At 47.4% G+C, this 20,727-nt stretch overlaps 1 protein-coding gene across 2 annotated transcripts; it reads left to right on the forward strand.

The window, feature by feature from the left end:
- Positions 1-951: 951 nt before the first annotated feature.
- LOC133514709 (sodium-coupled neutral amino acid transporter 3-like) lies at positions 952-19,122 on the forward strand. Of its 2 annotated transcripts, XM_061846601.1 has the most exons (16): positions 952-1,208; positions 8,084-8,162; positions 10,122-10,209; positions 10,281-10,396; positions 11,789-11,862; positions 13,500-13,592; positions 13,659-13,734; positions 13,822-13,904; positions 14,045-14,103; positions 14,207-14,344; positions 14,404-14,483; positions 15,715-15,815; positions 15,917-16,041; positions 17,551-17,695; positions 17,777-17,880; positions 17,978-19,122. In XM_061846601.1, the coding sequence occupies exons 2-16, from the start codon at positions 8,122-8,124 to the stop codon at positions 18,080-18,082; spliced, it is 1,428 nt and encodes a 475-aa protein (XP_061702585.1). In that variant the 5' UTR covers positions 952-1,208; positions 8,084-8,121; the 3' UTR covers positions 18,083-19,122. The 2 variants fall into 2 exon arrangements, with proteins under 2 accessions (XP_061702585.1, XP_061702575.1); XM_061846591.1 differs by lacking the exon at positions 952-1,208 and having other exon boundaries at positions 8,032-8,162.
- Positions 19,123-20,727: the final 1,605 nt, after the last annotated feature.

The raw sequence follows: 20,727 nt of genomic DNA on the forward strand, positions 1-20,727 counted from the left end.
TACCGTGAAATGATTTTTGGGCCACATCACCCAACCAGTGAGTCTGTGACAAAAATATGTAAAGCGACTTATCTGATCTTGGATTTATGGACAACGAACAGATTAAATATATTTCTTGAAGAAAAATACACACAATACAACATATTTCTATAGATACATATACGGTGGCTCAGCTGGAAAGTTCCGAGGTTCCGGGTTCAATCCCGGACCCGCCACTGTGGAGTGGCTTTTCTCCGGGTAGGCACTCGGGTTTCCTCCCACATCCCAAAAACACGTGACATGAATTGGACACTCGAAATTGCCCCAAGGTGTGATTGTGAGTGCGGCTGTTTGTCTCCTTGTGCCCTGCGATTGGCCGGCGACCAGTTCAGGGTGTACCCATCCTCTTGCGCGTTGACAGCTGGGATAGGCTCCCTGCGACCCTCGTGAGGATAAGCGGCTAAGAAAATGGATGGATGGATGTACATGTATGACAACAAGCGCTCACATTGATGTGGTGGGTACTATTTTATTGAAGCACATTTTCAGCAATTATCTTCTAACCTGTATAATATTTACCATATTTAGAAACAATCCATCCATTTTCTTAGCCGCGTATCCTCACGAGGGTAGCGGGGAGTGCCGGAGCCTATCCCAGCTGTCAACGGGCCACTGGGCAGGGAAAGACCAGAATGCAGATCCACCCAGTCGACAGTACTGAACTTGCGCCAACCCCCCTTTCGTGTTCTGGTCTGCGACTTAAATGATCGGCACGCTGTTTCTGTTTCCGTTTCCGCTCGATGTAAGCGCCATCACATGCTCGCGGCCTTAAGAACGCACTTATCTACCTGATCTGCTTAACCAATATAGACTTGGAAAGTCTTTGGCGCAGCAAAGCCCACCTGGGGCGAGGTCGGCTCCCCCCCCCCCCCCACCGGCCCCCTCTCACGCCAACGCTCTCGCTTTGCGCTTACCTGCCGTCGAGCAAAGGGTTAATGCTGGGTGTTTCCCCCTCCTCCCTCATAATCTCCCTCTCACTCACCCCTCCTACCGCTACCAAGTCGCTGGGCAAGAAGGAGTAAAGCCTTCTAATTCCCGCACGAGGCGGGATACTCTTCAATCGTTTTGGGTTGGGGTTTTTTTTTTTTTTGTTTTGTTTTTTGGTTTTTTTTTGCACGACTTTTGCAGTATTTGCGGCGAGAAGTGCGGCCGTCTTCTTCCACTTCTCGGTAAGTCGTTTCCTGTTTGAATGAGAAAGCGGCGGCGGCAACTGTCAATACTGAGCCGCTCTTGCGTCAGACGGCACCACGCGGTCAGCGATGCTCAACGGGGATCTTGGCGTGATTAGGACTCGGACCCGGAACCTTTCATGATTAGGACCCAATTTAAGTACTCGGAGCCGGAACGTTTCATGCATCTTCCAAGGGACATTCGATCCTTGTCCAACTGATCTATTAAGATTTGTTTTTATAGCTTTTTTTCCAAACAGTTTTTGTGCTTCGGGACCCCATTCAATGTTGAAGTTTTTTTTTTTTAATTATTACTAACATGATTACTGATGACTGAACTATGTGTTTTCAATGTAATTTACGAGTTGTACACATCGGCGTCCTTCGGGATCAATATTAAATAATGTAAAAATAATCAGAAATATCCATTTGCACCCAAATCTCTTTTTTTGGGAGGGGGTTTGGGGTGGTATTAAGGTGACTATATCAACGATTTCCAAACTTTATATAGCCAAGAGACATATTTTACTATTGAAAAATTCCACGGCACACCAACAAAAGTAAATATCACCAAAAATGAATCGATTCATGACTATATGTACTTCCTGCCATCTAATAGAAGAGGATTTTTTTGTTCTTCCTGTCATTGCGCCTCACTAAACAGATGAATAAAGATACATTATTTCTCGGAATAAAGGGTTTTTTTTATATCTTCCCACGGCACACCTGAAGAGCGCTCCCGGCGCACCGTTTGGGAATCGCTACAATTTATTATTCTTCAAAAAGCCCAAACATATCCAAAACCGTAGTACTGCGAGACCTGCTAATAGCTCACAGCATACACGTTGTCCGGATCATCCAAATTCCAAATTCTCTCTCCGCTGAAAATGACTTTCCAAGGAACGGTTTTGTTTTTCGAAAACGTAAGGCGTCGTCTTCTGATGAAAATGATGACCTGAGTGCGCCCCCGACCCCCCCCCCCCCCTCCCGAAAGTGTCTCTCGGCCAACAGAAATCTCACCGGTTTCGCGAAATGCACTTATTGCGGTCTTGAACAGCAGGGTAGACTTAAACTGTCACAAAAACGCTTCCAGATTACGGGCTCAGCATTGTCCAAAGCTGAAATCAGCTTCTGACCGTCAATTGAAAAAGATTTACTGGCGCCGACAAATATAGAGGGGGGGCCCGAGGGGGGGGGCAGTGTGGGAACAGCTGGAAAGACTCGACCGTGACCCATTTGCTCATTTTGGGAGGCGAGCGCTAATCGAAGGGTGAAGTAACGTGCCGTCGACGAGCTACCGACGCCACAACGCCAATATTTCATGTAACTGTGTCCCAGTAGCGCATTCATAGTTTTTTTGTACATTTTGATGACAGACAAACGACACCGGGTAAATAATATCGTACGTATCCACAGGACTTGGATTGAAGGCCACGCGATCCACCAAAATCTACAAACGAGCGACGATATATATTTATTTCTCCATCCAGTAAAGTGAAACCGTGACAGAACGGACTGATGGGGGGGGGGGGGGGGGCTCGGAGGGGCCTCGTCCAATACAGCCGATTGTCTGTTACATTGATGATTTTTTTTTTTTTTGGCCATATGTAGCCGTTTTACTGAATACTATAAAATCATTGTTTTGCAGGGTATGGGAGCGGGGGGTGTCCTAAAATACCCAATGCAGTACATAGATGTGATGAAAAGAAATAAAGCTTGAAACTGCTTGACGTGCAGTACTCATCGTAGGCAGAGGTGTTGCTGCGCTTCCTAGTTCCGAAACCATTGCCAAAGGTGAACGGCTTGACCAAAAAAAAAAAAAAATGCTACCGTACCAGAAAAGGGGCCCTGTAGCTCAGTGGTTAGAGCACTGGTTTGGTAAACCAGGGGTTGTGGGTTCATATCCCACTGGGGCCTCCACTCCCTGAGAAGGGTTGCGTCAGGAAGGGCATCCGGCATAAAAATTGTGCCAAACATACGTGTGCGTTCATCCGAGATGACACGCTGTGGCGACCCCAAAAGGGACAAGCCGAAAGAAACTTCTTCTACCGTACCAAAAAACAGCAAGTTCCAGACTCCAAAAGCGAGTGTGTTTTTTGACTCCTCAGATTGAAGGCCAACTTTTATTTCATGGCCCCTCATTCAATGTAGCCACTACGCAGTTGGGGTACGATCTAGTATTGTTATACTGTATATCTAGTTATCGGGAAATATGTCAGCCCCATTCTCTGCCTGCATTGCACCACAGCGGCAACAGTGGCGAATTCTGGAACTCACCGACTTTGTCAATAGCAGTTTTTAAGTGGCAAATGGAAAGTATTTTTGGACACATTGCTCAGTTTTCTCCGCTATCAGCGTGCGTTTTATCGAGGTTCCACTTTATGATTTGTAGCTTCATGAAGAATAACAACACAAATCATGCATGTGAGGAGCAGGTATTATTTTTATCCACTTGGTGTTGCCGTACTCGCCTTCTCTAATGTAGTACCGGTGACTTTGTGTGTGTGGCTAAAAAAAAAAAAAAATAAGGCCTGTTGAGCGACGTTGGACTCAGCGAATGAGAGCGGAGAGTTGGGCGCGACGGTTTAGGGTGGCGCAGTCAAATGAAAAAAACGATACGGATTCTTCTTTCTGCTTGACTTAACAGCCGAAAAGGTCAACAACAAAAAAGAATAGTACCGTAATTCCCGGCCTATAGCGCGTGCCTTGTTATAAGCCTCACCCAGTACATTTGTAAAGGAAATACCATTTGGTACATACACACGCCGCAGTTGCGTAAAAGCCGCAAGTGCCCACATTGAAACACGAGATATTTACAAAGACGGCACACAGAAAGAGTTTATCGCAAATGCGGCGCTAGCACTAGTGCTGATGCTAACGCTAGCGCCGCGCTAACGCTAACAGGGCCCATTGCAATAAAACTTACCGGTAAATATCACTGAGACACGCCAGTAACACAGCAGCAACAGGCTAGCACAGGGCTGGTAAAAGTCACTTCCTCGGCACATATGTTCCACCGGTCTCATTCTCATTCTGCCCCCTTTCGGCCATTCGAAAAAAAATGCGCAATTTAATTAATAATAATAATAATAATTAATCACCGCATAAACCGCTGGGTTGAAAAGCGTGTGGGGAAAAAAGTTGCGGCTTGTAGGCCGGAAATTACACTACTCATTGTTCAGTAAAATTGTTTGAAGGTACAACCACATAGATCAGACGAAATGGGGCAGAACTTGTGTACTGTCCATCTCCAGTGTGGGTGTCAAACTCAAGGCCCGGGGGGCCAGATTTGGCCCGCCATGCGATTTTGTGTCGCGCTTTCCTACTTGTTTGTCTGTCTTGGCAATTCCAAAAGCCGCGTTGAAAATGAAACCACGATCCGGTCAGGGTCACTTTCGTAAAAGTTAGATTCGAATTTGAAAATTGTCTCAAAACAATCTTCCTAATCTTCTAAACGGAAAACTACATGTACTGTATATTTTGAACCTATTCCACGTGCGTATCGATGTTTTTGATAGCAGAAAATGTTTTGATAGCGCAAGATTTAGCGGGCAATTTCAATTTAATCGACAAGCAAACAACGTTAGCGGGCGTTAAAGCGGGTGTGTAAAAGGGGCTTTCAAGTTCAGCGGCCGTCCCAACGTTCTTCTCAGCCGAAGCCTGGAGACGTTCCGCCAAATGCGCGTCAGCAGATCGTCTTTTGTTTGTTTTTTTTCGTTCACGAGCTCGCTTCCCTGCATCGCTTTTCGAGCCCAAAAAAATGCCCTCACTGGCCCGATTCCTTCGGATGATAAAGCGCCGTTCGCAGAAGGCGGTCGGGGGGAGGGGGGAGGGCTGCGGAATGTCGAACGTGTCCTTTGGGCTCACGTGAGAGTCCCGAGGGCGGAAAGGGCGAGTATCTCGTGACCCGGAGGGGTCACCGGCGCACACCGAAACCCTTCCTATGATTCCTCGCGCCATGTAAAGTTTTCGTCATATCAAAGAATGAAGACCAAGATAAATCATTTCAAAACTTTTCCCCCACAGCTAATGTGACCTGTAGCATGTAAAACACAATTAAGAAAATATGTATCTGTATCGGCGGAACGGTGGATCAGCTGCTAAAGCGTTGGGCTCGCAATTCTTAGGTCCTGGGTTCGATCCCGGCCCCGCCTGTGCGGAGTTTGCATGTTCTCCCCTCGTGCCTGCGTGCGTTTCCTCCGGGCGTTCCGGTTTCCTCCCACATTCCAAAAACATGACACTCGAAATTGCCCCTAGGTGGGATAGCGAGTGCGGCTGTTTGTCACTATGTGCCCTGCGATTGGCTGGCGACCAGTTCAGGGTCTTGACAGCAGGGATAGGCTCCAGCACTCCCCGCGACCCTTGCGAGGATAAGCGGTGAAGAAAATGGATGGATATATCTATATTTTTGAAAGGGAAAAGTAAAACAAACAAAAACAACGATGTTGCATAAGTTACACACCCTCTTCTATCCGGAACGCGTCTATGTTCACAATGAACTGATCTCATTCAAATTCATTTGAAATGAGAGTTAGCCAACATTTGAAGTAGCGTATTTTCCGCACTACAAGGCGCACATAAGAGCCTTTTAATTTTCCCAAAAGCCGACAGTGCGCCTTATAATCCAGTGCGCCTTATATATGGATCAATATTCAGCCGTCAGCAGCCGTCGACTCCATTTTCCCCTGCAGAAAAAGTAGCGCGCAGTGCATGCTGGGATATATGACTGCGCGAAGCGTGCCCTTTCATTTCCGTTTGTGTGTTTGTGTAAAGACCCCCAAACGACTCCTGTACTACTACTACTACTACTACTACAATACTATGTTACCTCGGGGAAAATAATAAATAATAAAAGAGCTGTTTATTCATTTTGGGAGTGAACAAAGTAGTCAGAACGCTTGTTTGTAATCTATGAATAAAGTTTGACTGACCTTTCCGACCGTTTCGTTGGCATCCCCTTCATCTAATGCAGGGGTAGGGAACCTGCGGCTCGCGAGCCACACGTGGCTCCTTCCTTTTGTGGCTGCGTATGGCTCGCAGAGCCCTCATAACCACATCGTGTATACAGCAGGGGCGCACGATGTGTCCATCGCCATCGGCGGTTCCGATCTGATTCTGAAATGTTGAACATTTTGGCAACACACGTAACTTTCTCTACCAAGGGCCTGCTGCACGGCTCCACTTCCTAGTTTACCTCGGACCGCCCCCGCTCCGCTCTTAAAGGGGTACGCTCATAATGTTACAAATGTTACAGTCCTAGCGCGGCCTATCAATGTGGTTTGTAACGACAGCGCGCTTATGCGCTGCCCACCGTTTACACGAAGACACGCCTCTGTTGACGAGCGCACATAAGTGGGGAGAAATGAAAAAAAAATTCAACCTGCAGACGAGTTGATTGTGAAAATTTCGAACGTCACATACCACACATTGCGGCGTGTATCGCATCGCAGTACTGACAATGTTTGCTTCCACCTGTGCATATGAAAAGTCTTTCTCTCACATTTGAAAAAAAAAAAAACATCAAGACCAACCTACGTTCACGAAAAACGGATGAAATTCTCAAAAGCTGCATGAATTTTAATATAAAACAGACGACAATATCATCAGCAAAGAAGTCGCATTCATGGTAAAAAAAAGTACTTTTGTTATCATCGGTTAGCAACAGTATAATGTTAATTCAATGAATTTATAGACTTATTGTACTCTTAAAGTTTTGGTCTTGCATAAAATGCACGAATCCACGTGTATTTAGTCTTAAAAATATTGTATGGCTCTTTTGGAATGATATTTTCAAATATTTGCTATTTCGGGCTCTCTCATCCTAAAAGGTTCCCGACCCCTGCACTTATGGATGCATAACGTCACCCCAGCCTCTACTGTAGCGTCTATTCTATAGTGTGGTCACCTTAGATATGGAAAAAAATGTGTTTTACAATAATGCAGAAAATATGGCACATTTGAAGGCCTCCAGATAAATTTCAGCTGTTCTAGTAGGCTTTCCCTGAGGTTTCTATTTGCGCGATCGGGGTCCTCACGCAAGAGAGCGGAACCAAACACGAACACTTCCAGATAAAAGTCAGGGTTGCCGATGAAATTTCAGGCTTCTGCTTAATTTGCTCAAAAGCACAAACGGAAAACAAAAAGAAAAGCCGGTAAAAAACCCTCCAAAAAGCCTCAACGTCACAACCTGCGATGAAAGCGTTCCTGCCGAGTACTGAAAGGGTATTCACAGCCCAAAGCACTTATCGATACTGTACATCCATCCGTTTTCTTCGCCGCTTATCCTCACCAGGGTCACGGGGAATGCTGGAGCCTATCCCAGCTGTCAACGTGCAGGAGGCGGGGTACACCCTGAATTGGTTGCCAGCCAATCACAGGGCACATCGAGACAAACAGTCGCACTCATGATCAATTTCTTGTCCCTCTTTTCCTTTCGGTTTGTCCCGTTAGCGTGTTATCTTTTTCCGTCGAACCCGACAAAGTGTCTAAATCATGATGCGCGTTTTTGGAATGTGGGAGGAAACCGGATTGCCCGGGGAAAACCCGCGCGGGCACGGGAGAACGTGCAAATCCTACACGGGCGGGTCCGGGATTGAACTCGGGACCTCAGAACTGTTAGCCCACCGTGCCGCCCCAATTTGCTAAACATTGAAAAGTCTTTTGTATGTTCGACTACGGTTTTGAAAAAGGGCGCATTTTTTTTTTTATCGGCACCGTTTTCCTCACCAATAAAGCGAGTGCGCGTTCGGTCCAATCGTGCGGCACAGAAGCAATCCCAGCCCGAGTTAAGCGTGCGCAGGAAATGGGCCGGGTCGCTACACCCCCATTACAGGAAGTCCTCTCAGCCCAATGCGTCTGCTTTGTCCCACTTCCAGCTCGAAGAGGATTTCATCAGTCCAGTCCCGACGTCAAAATGGAGCTTCAGAAGATGAACGGGCACAGCCGAGAAGACGGGTGAGGCTTTCAAATCAATCACGTCGACATTGTCGGCGTCGCGGTCGTGAGCGCTTTTTCCAGACGCTGTGAAGCAATCGGAGAGGTTCGGCCCAATTATGTTTTCCATCCTAAAACGAAACCAAAGCGGACTCGCGCTGCACAAGATCGGGATCGCGCCTACTCGTACTTCTCCTGTTTGAAAATGAAATTCCCCCTCGAGAAAAAAAATGGAGTACATCATATGATAAGCGAAAACCGCAATACTAAATGGAGGAAAAATATTGTGGACGTGTGGAGCGGGCCTGAGCCAGATCGTCGAGCCCGGGGGCCGTTCGGGTCACACGCTCCGCGCTTTGGCCGAGACTGCGCCTAAAAGATGGATGATATTCATGAAATAATAAGTCACTCCGGTTTGGTAACTGGAAAACCTCAACACATTTTTTATACTCAAATACGCCGTTCCATCCGCAAACGCACAAAGTACAGGAAGTCATGATGAAATCCGCTCAAATGGTTCATTTTAGTTGCCCGGCGGTTGATAAAACTTATTGAGGCAGAAAACATATCTTACAGAAGAAGAAAAAATTAAGACAAACAGCACACCGGGCGACAGAAATGGCAGAAAGTGCGCCACTTGAATTGCATGTGCGGAGCAAATAGCGTCATTTCCGGCCTTCAGAGCGCACCGGATTATAAACCTCACCGAGTACATTTGTAAAGGAAATACCGTTTGGTACATACATACGCCGCAGGTGTGTAAAAGCCGCAAGTGCCCACATTGAAACGCGAGATATTTACAAAGAAAGACAGTACACAGAAACAGTTTTCAAAGTATTAATACCTTAACTTAGCTTAACATAGCACGAAGAGGGCTGGTTAAAAAAAAAAAAAAACATACCTAAATCACTGAGACGCGGCAGTAACACAGCAGCAACGCGCTAGCGTGATGCTAATGCTAGTGTGACAACAGCGCGGCGCTACCGCTAGCACGGCGCTAACAGGGCTGGTTAAAAAAAAAAACATGCCGGTAAAAATCACTGAGACACAGCAGTAACACAGCAGCAACCCTCTAGCGTGATGCTAACACTGGCGTAACACTAACGGTAGCGTGGCGCTAACAGGGCTGGTTAAAAAAAAAAAAAAAACATGCCGGTAAAAATCACTGAGACACAGTAGCAACACAGCAGCAACACGCTAGTGTGATGCTAACGCTAGCGCGACACTAACGGTAGCGCAGCGCTAACAGGGCCGGTTAAAAAAAAAAAAACATACCGGTAAAAATCACTGAGACACGGCAGCAACACACTAGCACAGCGCTAACGCTAGCCCAACACTAACAGGGTTGGTTAAAAAAAAAAAAAAAAAAAAAAACATACCATTAAAAGTCACTTCCTCGGCACATACATTCCACCGGTCCTTTTCTGCTTGGGTGGCCGCGTTAGGAAAAAAAATGCACAAATTAGCAGCATAGCCGCAGGGTTGAAAGCGTGTGAAAAAAGTTTGCGGCTTATAGGCCTTGTAATTTCCGGTATTATTATTGTGTTTGCATACAGTACAAAACTGTTATCTGCAAAATTTTGTCAACATTTTGTCAAATGTTTAAAAAATGAATTTGGGGGCTTTTTTGGGGTGGGGGGGGCGCACAACGCTATTCGCTGTTTGTTGTACGCCGTTAAACAATCAAGGAGGACCAAACGCCACACGTCATTTGCAAAAATACGTATATACGTAAATATATAATGATCAAAGGTGGGAGAGAAGTTATCCGTTATCTTAATCCAGGCAAGCGGATGTCATCGCTGTGTCAAAGGTCACCGCGACGCCGATGAAAGCGAATCAACTGAAGATGCGGAAGGGGAGAAAAACCAACGAGCCACGTCAAACATAAGCTCGCTGATAAAGTCGATAAATAAGACAAAGGGTCAGAAAAGTTTCCCCGCGGCGGCCATCTTGACATGAGCTTTCTTTGCGTTCCAGCTTCGATGGGCTGGAGGCCGCGGCCGCCGAACACGAGGAGTTTCTCCCTCACAGAGGGGGCGCCAAAAGAGAAACCCACTTCACGGACGTGAGTTGCTTTTGACTTTTCTCACGCCAACCGCGCAAAACCGGCTCAGCGGCTCGTCTTTCTTCCTGCAGTTCGAAGGGAAGACTTCCTTCGGGATGTCCGTTTTCAACCTCAGCAACGCCATCATGGGAAGCGGAATTCTGGGATTGGCCTTTGCCATGTCCAACACGGGAATCCTTCTTTTTATGTGAGTATACTTTTCATTTTTGTTTTATTTGTTACTCTGGCGCGTCCAGACCGTCAACCGCGGTCCCCTTTCCTCGTCTGCTCAGATATTTAGAATGGGAGTTTCTGTTTATCAAGCTGTAAATGTGGTTCCGGGTCAACATCAGAAATGACCCGGACCTCAGATGCTAATGTTCTAATGAGATAAGCAGAAGTGATGCACGACCGCACGTTTAACAAAATGAATCGATATTTTCGTTGATGGCGTTGGACTCGGGGCCACATCGCCGTTTTGGTTTCCCTCAGAGGGGGCAAAAATATTGAATCTCCTCATCAAATACACCGACTAGTTTTGGAATCAAACATCGACTGTAATGGGTTTTTCAACTATTGGGCACAAAAAACAAAATACATTTTTAATATCTCGACGTTCTCGTTTATGATATATGACAAAAATCGCGGTGCCGATTTTCACAACAATCGCGGAAGTTGACGCACTATATTTGCCTTCGCGGGCCACATAAAATCGTATGGCGGGCCAAATCTGGCCCCCCGGGCCTTGAGTTTGACTCCCACACTGGAGGTGGACAGTACAGAAGTTCTGCCCCATTTCGTCTGATCTATGTGGTCGTACATTCAAACACTTTTACTGAACGATGAATATCGTAATTTCCGGCCTACAAGCCGCGACTTTTTTCCACACGCCTTCACCCCTGCGGTTTATGCGGTCATGCGGCTAATTTGTGCATTTTTTTCCTAAAAGGCCGCAGGGGGGCACTTGAGCCGAAAAGATTGAGACCGGTGGAATACATGTGCCGAGGAAGTGACTTTTCCCGGCCCCGTTAGCGCTGCGCCGGCGTTAGCGCTGTGCTAGCGTGTTGCTGCTTTGTTACTCGGGTGTCTCAGTGATATTTACCGATAAGTTTTATTTTAACCGGCCCTGTTAGCTTTAGCACGGCGCTAGTGTTAGTGCGGTTTATCCATCCATCCATCCATCAATTTTACAAGCCGCTTATCCTCACAAGGGAAGCAGGAGTGCCGGAGCCAATCCCAGCTATCATCTGGTAGGAGGCGGGGCACACCCTCAACTGGTTGCCGGCCAATCGCAGGGCACATGAATGTGGCATGTTTTTGGGGATGTGGGGTTTGAACCCCGGTCCTCAGGACCGTGAGGCCAACGCTCTACCTCTGCGCCACCATGCCGCCTAAACCTGGTTTAAGAAGTTAAATATAGCCTGTAACGATCAACTCCGAGACACGCCTCGCCGGATCAGTCGTGAGCTATCATGGTGACGAGAGACGGAGGGAGGGTTAGCGTTGAATGTATCTATTAATAGATCTAGATTTACTGCACGCAGATAGCACAAAGTCATTGAGGTCCCACATAAAGGTATTTGCTTCTCTTGTGTTTTAGAGTCCTGCTGGTTTTCATCGCGATTCTGTCCGCATACTCGATCCACCTCCTCCTGAGAAGCGCCGGCGTTGTCGGTAAGACGCGTTGCGCAACAGAGCAGCCCTGTGGGCCGTTTGCCTTCTTTTAGCACTGCACACGACATCCGAAAAATGAACAACCGACGGACAGTTGTAGTTGTTACTTCCACTTTTTGCCCCCGTGTCAATTTCATCTTTCGGCAGATCGCTGTGGTTTTGGTCCCGATTGTCGGGGCCTGCTCGGTCCAGGCGGGATCTATTCTTGCGAGGTACGATTGCTAAACGGTGGCAGCTCAAGTCACAACGAGCGGAAGTTGGTGACTCATTACGTAGCGCCTCGCTTTAAGATGTTTAGTTTCAAACTTAAACCGAGAGAATTACTCGTGTGCAGTATTCAACCGACGAACATAACGTATTAAAGTCCGTTAGCTTAACGCTCACGTAGATGGGCTAACAAAACTAGCGTCTCATTCTTTTGTCTGGCCTGCAAAAGCGAATGTCCTAAAACGTTTGTCGATTTAAAAATAATGTAAAATTCAAAAAATGGTTTGGTGTAATCCGGGATGAACAAACGGGCTTTTTTCCCTTCATTTTGACGGGAAAAGACAACACAAAATATGTATATGTGCTAAGCCTAGCTTGACCTAAACGGATGGATTGCTTGTAGCGATATGAAATCAATGATAAGTGAAGAATGCGAAAGTGGCCCTCACAAATGTTGCCTCTAAGATGCGCAACTGCGCACTTGTCGCGCGCTCTCAGCGCAGAGCAAAACGGATCCAGCGCAGTGAACTACAGCCCGACTTGTTTTGATGTTTTTTTTATTCTTTAAAAAAGGCAGCATACTGCCTCTCTCAACGAGCTGCTGCTCGGCCACACCCTCTACTTCCTAGTTTACCTGACACCGCCCCCGCTTTATTTTGAAGGGGTACACTCATAATTGCAAACACTGGGGTATGTGAATAATGGAAGAAAAAGTGCTGAAACTGGACTAGTAAAAAATGTCTGGTCTGATGCCAAAGTAGAAAGTGCAGGATGAGATGGTGGATAATGTTAAAATTCCACCTTGGCAGAGCCTGATTTGAGGATGAAAGCACAGACAATAGTGCATAAAAAGGCCAATTCTGTATTTTAAAAATAGGAGAGATCATAACATTAACCTTAAAACTGCTTGAGCGCATCGTTCACCTTTCAACATGCACTGCGAAAGATATTCCGCGAGCAATAATTCGGTTTTACACCAAGAAAACAGACGGGAAATCATTGTGGGTTAAAAATAAATCAATGAAACAAAGTTGGAAGCGACCTTTCAAATTTATATTCATTAGATTTATATTTATTTTATTTTATTTATTATTTGATTTTTTTTTTATTGGCTTGGTAGCATTTGTATTGTAATGTATTTTTTTTTTTTATTTGTTGACATTTTCAGTGCAAGTTTGCAAAAACACAAAATTTTCCTTGAAAAATGTTCTGATGGGAATGTAATCAGAACCTTTTAATGGGCCGTGTCAGTTCAACGGATGCGCGTACGTCTGACGTTGCCCACAGCGGTCAGAGGGGGCGCTCACGGGCTTCGTGTGTCTGCTCAGACGAGTCAAAAATGAGAAGGGGACGGTCGGCCCTGACGCGTTTGCCTTTTTTTTTTTTTTTTTTTTTTCCCAAAAAAAAAAGTCCGCTCGCTCTTTCTTCAGGCATCCGAGCCTACGAGCAGCTGGGGAACCGGGCGTTCGGCCCGCCGGGCAAAATCCTGGCGGGGAGCATCATCACGGTGCACAACATTGGAGGTAGAATTCTGTCATTTGTGCTCGTTGACTTGGCAAAATGTCCAAATTTTTTTCTTTTCTTCTCAGCAATGTCCAGCTATCTGTTCATCGTGAAGTCCGAGCTCCCGCTGGTCATTCAGGCTTTCCTCGGCAGAAACACGGGGTGAGCGTCAAACGGCGGGATTTGAACCCGTCGACGGACGGCTTGACTGATTTTTTTTTTATTTTTATTATTTGTATCTGGTCTCAGAGAATGGTTCTTGAACGGAAACTACTTGATCATCATTGTTAGCGCTGCCATCATCCTTCCTCTTGCACTCATGAAACAACTTGGTACGAGTTCACATCCTGTCTCGGCATCCCCCCCCCCCCATCCGCATTCTCACTTAGAACTGGTTCTTGCACAAAATGTTTGTGATCATCGCCGATGTCGACGGTCACTTGGATTTTGCTTTTTTTCCCATCCGCCTCAGGTTATCTGGGATATACAAGCGGCTTCTCCCTCTCTTGCATGGTGTTTTTCCTCATTTCGGTGAGTCTGTTGAAAATGGACGGACTTTGGCTTTCCAGTCCAGTACCTGACCCGGTGAATGGGCCTGTAACCCCCCCCCCCCCAACCCCCCGTCCCCCACCAGGTGATCTATAAGAAATTCAACATCGATTGTCCGCTGGAGGACGGCCATCAAAACACGAGTTTCATTCCCGACAACTACACCGTCACGGAAGATGCCGGAGGCTTTTGCCGCGCCAAGCTGTTCACGATGAACTCGCAGGTGAGCCCGAAGGGGTTTTCTCATCCCGCCGACATTGCGCTAACCGACGGCACTTGCAGACGGCGTACACCATCCCCATTCTGGCCTTTGCATTTGTCTGCCACCCTGAGGTGTTGCCCATCTACACGGAGCTACGAGAGTAAGTACGGCGGAACCTCGCTTTTCGCTATGATTTGCTCACTATCCACTTTTTCTTGGATTGTATGATATGTACTCGGTTTTCGGATCAAAGTTGCGGGACCACACGACGCCTCCGTCTTGTTGCCGCGCGTTCGTTTGAGCATTTCTCGTGTTTTTAGTTAATGATTTTACCGTTTGGCCCACACGTGTGAAAAGTGTTCATTGAGATGAATTGCGGAAAAATAAAACCAGCGAGACGTATTGAATGATGTCAGTCATCGATTACCGTAATTCCCGGCCTACAGAGCGCATCTGGTTGTGAGCCTCGGTACACAGAAAGAGTTTAAGGCCAGCGTCGCTAGCCTTAACGCGGCGCTAGCGTTAGTGCAGCACCAGCATTAAACTCTTTCTGTGTGCCGAGGCTTATAACCAGGTGAGCTAATGCTCGCGCCGCGCTAACGCTAGCGCCGTGCTAACATTAGCGCCGCATCAACACATAAACTGCAGGTTTGAAAGCGTGTGCAGCACTAGCATTAAACTCTTTCTGTGTGCCATGGCTTATAATCAGGTGCGCTAATGCTAGCGTCGTGCTAACGCTAGCGCCGTGCTAACTAGCGTCGCGCTAACGCTAGCGCCGTGCTAGCATTAGCGCCGCATCAACACATAAACCACAGGTTTGAAAGCGTGTGCAGCACGAGCATTAAACTCTTTCTGTGTACCGAGACTTATAACCAGGTGCGCTAATGCTAGGGCCGCGCTAACGCTAGCGCTGTGTTAACACTAGCGCCGCATCAACACATAAACCGGAGGTTTGAAAGCGTGGGAAAAAAGTCGCGGCTTGTAGGCCGGAAATTACGGTATATTAGCATAAGACGTCACACGTTGCGATGAGCACGTGCACCAGAGCTCATGTTGGCATCAACTGCTCTCGTACGAGTTAAGCTAGCTCGTCGGCGTCCCGCTTTGAAAGCGGTGAGGCCGTCCGGTCGCGGCCGGCTGCATCTGTCCATCTCGCAGACGTTTTCTTCGCGCTGCGTCCGCGCCAAGGGGGGGCGACGTGGGAATGCTTTTGTTGTTAGCATTAGCCAGTTGGCAAGCGCGCTACCGACACCCACGTGACTTGAGTTCTTGAGCAAAATATACAGTTTTTGAACTGCAAAGCTGTGGTGTGAAGTCTGAACCCGCAGAGGAAGGCTAAAATAATAAAAATGCGGCCCACGAAGAGCGCCTGTTGTCTTGTTTCTCCTCAGCGCCACCAAGAAGCGAATGCAGAACGTCGCCAACATTTCCATCTTGGCCATGTTCATCATGTACCTGCTGACGGCTCTTTTCGGGTACCTCACCTTCTACGGTAGGACTCAGAAGAACTCTTTGTCGGATTGGCGTTCAAATGAGTCCACCATCGAGCAGGACGTCAAAGGTCCTTTGCTTTTCTTCTCCGTCTGTCTCCAGGTGACGTGGAGTCGGAACTGTTGCACACGTACATCCGAGTGGACCCGCTGGACGTTCTGATCCTTTGCGTTCGCCTGGCCGTGCTCGTGGCCGTCACTCTGACTGTGCCCGTGGTTCTCTTCCCGGTAAGAGCTGGACGGGGCGTGACTAAAAAAAAAAAAAAGTCACGTTCAAGCAAATCCCCCGAGAGGAATAGCGGTTTTGTTTGTGAAATTGAAGCGTTTGCTAACGCCTCTAGGATTATGGGCCATAGACAATACGCGCAAAACCACACACACACACAAAAAAAAAAAAAAAAATGGCCCGGCATCTTCACGAAAAAGGCTGAGCGTCCAAATTACAGTTAAACGAAGAGCTAAACTGAGTCTGTTGAATACTGAAACTCAGCCATGAGGACGAGGAGGGATTCATGACGACGACGATGATGATGATGATGATGATGATGATGATAGTCACGCCAACGGCGGGGGTGGAGGTGGGGGTTGGGGGTTTGAATCTCTTCTTTTAATGTCGTCGTGTGCTGCAACTCTTTCGTCGTCTTGTCTTACAAGCCTCGGCAGCGGAGTTGAACGTCCTTGAAGCGGTTCTCCCTCGGGGGGGGGAGGGGGTTGACGGGCAAATTGCCCCGTTGGCACGTAAACGCTTTCGCACTTATCATTCGCCGCAGACCTCTGACACACCCGCGGCGCGGGAACCGTTCACAAACGCCGAAGAGGCCCGAGTCGGTCGCATTGCGCAACGTCCGCTTAACGCCACACTTGGAAATGTCGCTTCAATTCGTTCAAGGGAGCGGGCAAGCGTCCTTCCAGCCACCCACTTTCGGAGCCGCTTATCCTCACGAGGGTCGCGGGAGCGGAGCGGAGCCTATCCCGGCCGTCGTCGGGCGGGGGGGGGGGTACACACTGAATTGGTCGCCAGCCAATGGCATCGTGTCGTTTGATGGTTTCAAGTCGTTTTGAGATGGACAGACCCTCCCCCCCAAAGTGTCAGTCACCTGTGTCAAACTCGAGGCCCGGGGGCCAGATCTGGTCCGCCGCATGATTTTATGTGGCCCGCAGAGGTAAATCACGTGTTAGCAACTTCCATTGTTTTTTATTTTTTTTTGTTCAGATCTATAACAACATTTCAAATTGTCCTATCATAAATGATAACGCTGAGCTATTAGAAAAAACATTTTTGCGTCACCAAACAGGAATAGTTGGAAAAACCGATTACCTTCGATTTCTGATTCCAAAATAATGAGGCGGTTGAAGATTTTTATCGTTTCACAGGCATAACGGCCCTTAGAGGGGAGACCGTAAATACAATGTGGCCCCGGGATCAAAATGAGTTGTGACACCCTTGGTTTATATTTCATATCGACCGAGATGAGCTAAATTAGCAATAAGACAAGCACACCAAACCGCTGACTCAGTTTGGGCCCAATAAAAAGTTCCGCGTTTGGGAACCGTCGACAAGATCGGCCTTTCGCTCGGCTCCTTTTTTGTCACTGGCTGGACGACGTGAAAGCGGTTCTGCTGATGTTCTTCTGTTTCTGTGGCCGGTGGGTTCCTCCCAATTCCAAGAGCGCAAAGAAAGAGGAGCAAATAATCGTGACGTACGTAAACTTTCCCTTTCCCTCCCTTCCGCCGCAGATCCGCCGGGCCGTCCTCCAGATCTTGTGCCCCGACAAGCCTTTCCACTGGGCCAGGCACGTCGGCATCGCGTTGTTCCTCCTGGTTTTGGTCAACCTGCTGGTCATCTTCGTTCCGTCCATCCGTGACATTTTCGGACTGGTCGGTACGTGTCCTTCACGCGGCGTTTTTGCGTCCGCTCCGAACGTCCTCACCGATCGATCGGCCTCTCCCGATTCCTCTGCAGGAGCCACGTCAGCCCCCAGCCTCATCTTCATCCTGCCCGGAATCTTCTACATTCGGATCATTCCCACGGAGCAAGAACCTTTTCTGTCCAGACCCAAAATTCAGGTAGCGCTCATCTCCGCTCTCTCTCTTTGTGTTTCTGCTCATTTCACGCAGAACTCTCGTATCCCGTTTGACCCCCCCCCCCCCCCCCCCCTTGCAGGCCGCCTGCTTTGCCGCGTTGGGATTCATCTTCATGGTCGTGAGTTTGTCATTTATCTGCATCGACTGGGTGAGCGGAGAGAAACGAAGCGGCGGTGGACACTAGTCGCTCGCCGAGGGCCCCCCTCCCCCCAACCCCCCCCCGACGATAAGAGAACGTGAAGCCAAGCAAGCCCTCGCCGCGAAAAATTGCCCCTTATTGCTCTTCGGCGGCCGGTCAGAACCTTCCTCCCTTGGAAATAAAAAAATCAAAAAGAACCTGGAAAAAAAAGACAGAAAGAAAGAAAGAAATGTGACACGTCCACGGCCCCGCGAACGGCGGCGAGAGAGCGCAAAGACACCTCGTGACCGGATTCGGCCTTTGCTACGGCCTGACGTGAACTCCTTTTTTTTAAATCCCGCTCAGGGAATTAAGAAAAAATAGCAACAGTGTGACTCACATGAGACTCCCATCGAAGGTATGGATGGATGGACCAGATCTGCGGAAAAACAAACAAACAAAAAAAAAAAATGTATGACGCTGCCACCCGACTTCCCATCTGGGTCGGTTTCGCGACATGCAGTACGCCGGCGCTTTGGAATTTGAGCGACACGAACACAAAAAGTTTTCAACGCACAAACTGTCCAAACTGGCACTCCGTTCGACTCACGTCACAAGAAGCAGAACTTTGGCTCGGAGTTAACAATTCAAAAAAAGATTTGGAGCTCATCATTGCCATTCCCAGTTGAGGTTTACTGTAAAACTGAAGACCAAATAAAGAGATTAGGCGTTGTGTATTTAAAACAACCCAAGAGAAGCACCCCGCTAGCTGGATGCTAACCTACAACAGGAAACGCCATTGAGATGCTAATGATTAGCGTTTTCAGTCAAGGCTTTCGAACTCACGTGCAGATATTTGAACAAAAATGGTGATGAAAAACATTGACCGATAATAGCGCAACTTCTTTATATATTTAATGAGTATGATTATTTATGTACGCTTTAAAATGACTAATATTATACAGTTTCTTACAGAGTAATTGACTGTAGCTGTGAAAGTAGTCTATGTTGTTGTCTGCATGACAGTATACTGGCCCCTGGTGGCCAGAATGGGCACACCGGAAGGAGCGATACAATGAATTGCTGCATTAGAATACATTTTATAAAGGTTTTTAATCTACGTTTTATAAAGTACGGGGGGGGGGGCTGGATGGATTGATGGCCTTTCCATTCGTTTCATTCGGGGAAAGATTATCGCAAGTGTTTTGCGTGACGGGCGTGGTCACGGACGCAATTGAACCCGCCTCTCGAGGCGAAAGCCGTCAAAACAAATTCAACATTTCATTTTTGGCGCACTCGCGCGTTTCCATTTCGGACGACGCTTTCTTGGTTCTGAAGTTTTGCGTCCCCCCCACGTCGCGGCTCGTGTTGACTTCAACGATACGTTTTAAATTTTAGTGACTTATTCTGACAGTTTGTAGAAGTGAGGAGATTGTGTAAAAAAAAAAAAAAATTGTTATGTAACGGAAAATGAGGCAATTTGTGGGCTTTTATTGCTATCAAAGAAGGTCGTTGCACACCAAAGAATGCAGTTTCTGTATCAGGAGAAGCCGTCGAGCAGGGGTGTCGAACCGTTGGACCTCAAGGGGGACCGGACCGGCTAGAAATGACAATTATTCCAATTGTTTTCTCATTGCTTTATTTTTGTGCAAATATTCACATTTACTGACTTATTATTTGGTTGCCAGGAAGAAAAATGAGTTCAATTTCAGCAATATCAATCACTTTTTTCATTGAGTCGTGAAACCTGCACGTCACCTTGGATCTGTTTGCTGTAATTACGGACCGTACAGTGAAGAAAATAAGTATTTGAACCCCCTGCTTTATTGCAAGTCCTCCCACTTAGAAATCATGGGGGGGGGGGGTGAAATTGTCATCGTAGGTGCCTGTCCACTGTGAGAGAGATCATCTCAAAAGAAAAATCCAGAAATCAAAATGTATGATTTTTTTTTTTTTTTTTAATGATTTATTTGTGTGATACAGCTGCAAAGAAGTATTTGAACGCCTGTCTATCAGCTAGAATTCTGACCCTCAAAGACCTGTAAGTCCACCTCCGCCTGTGTGAGTTCGTTAGCTGTGTAAAGACACGTGTCCACCCCAGACAATCCGTAAGACTCAAACTTGTAACATGGCCAAGACCAAAGAGCTGTCCAAAGACACCAGAGTCATGGGAGGAATCTTTGTGGTCAGATGAGACCAAAATGGAACGTTTTGGTCATAATTCCACTAACCGTGTTTGGAGGAAGACGAATGATGACTTCCATCCCGAGAACACCATCCCTACTGTGAAGCATGGGGGGTGCTAGCATCATGCTTTGGGGGTGCTTTTCTGCACATGGTACAGGACGACTGCGCAGTATTAAGGAGAGGATGACCGCGGCCATGTATTGTGAGATTTTGGGGAACTAACCTCTTTCCCTGAAGATGGGTCGTGGCCGGGTCTTTCAACATGATCCTAACCCGAAGCACACGGCCAGGAAAACCGAGGACTGGCTCTGTAAGACGCATACCAAGGTTCTGGTGTGGCCTAGCCAGTCTCCAGACCTAAACCCAATAGAAAATCTTAGGAGGGAGCTGAAACTCCGTGTTTCTCAGCGACAGCCCAGAAACCCGTCTGATCTAGAGAAGATCTGCGTGCAGGAGTGAACCAAAAACCCTCCTGCAGTGTGTGCAAACCTGGTGAACAACTCCAGGAAACGTTTGACCTCTGT

This window comes from Syngnathoides biaculeatus, chromosome 2 (assembly GCF_019802595.1).
Source record: "Syngnathoides biaculeatus isolate LvHL_M chromosome 2, ASM1980259v1, whole genome shotgun sequence".
NCBI lineage: Eukaryota > Metazoa > Chordata > Actinopteri > Syngnathiformes > Syngnathidae > Syngnathoides > Syngnathoides biaculeatus.

Excerpts from the sequence above, each read along its gene's own strand:
- LOC133514709 (XM_061846601.1), top strand. The coding sequence starts at position 8,122 with ATGGAGCTTCAGAAGATGAACGGGCACAGCCGAGAAGACGG. Across the intron at positions 8,163-10,121 it reads GGGCACAGCCGAGAAGACGG|CTTCGATGGGCTGGAGGCCG; the intron begins GTGAGGCTTTCA and ends TTTGCGTTCCAG. Across the intron at positions 13,593-13,658 it reads CACGGTGCACAACATTGGAG|CAATGTCCAGCTATCTGTTC; the intron begins GTAGAATTCTGT and ends TTTTCTTCTCAG.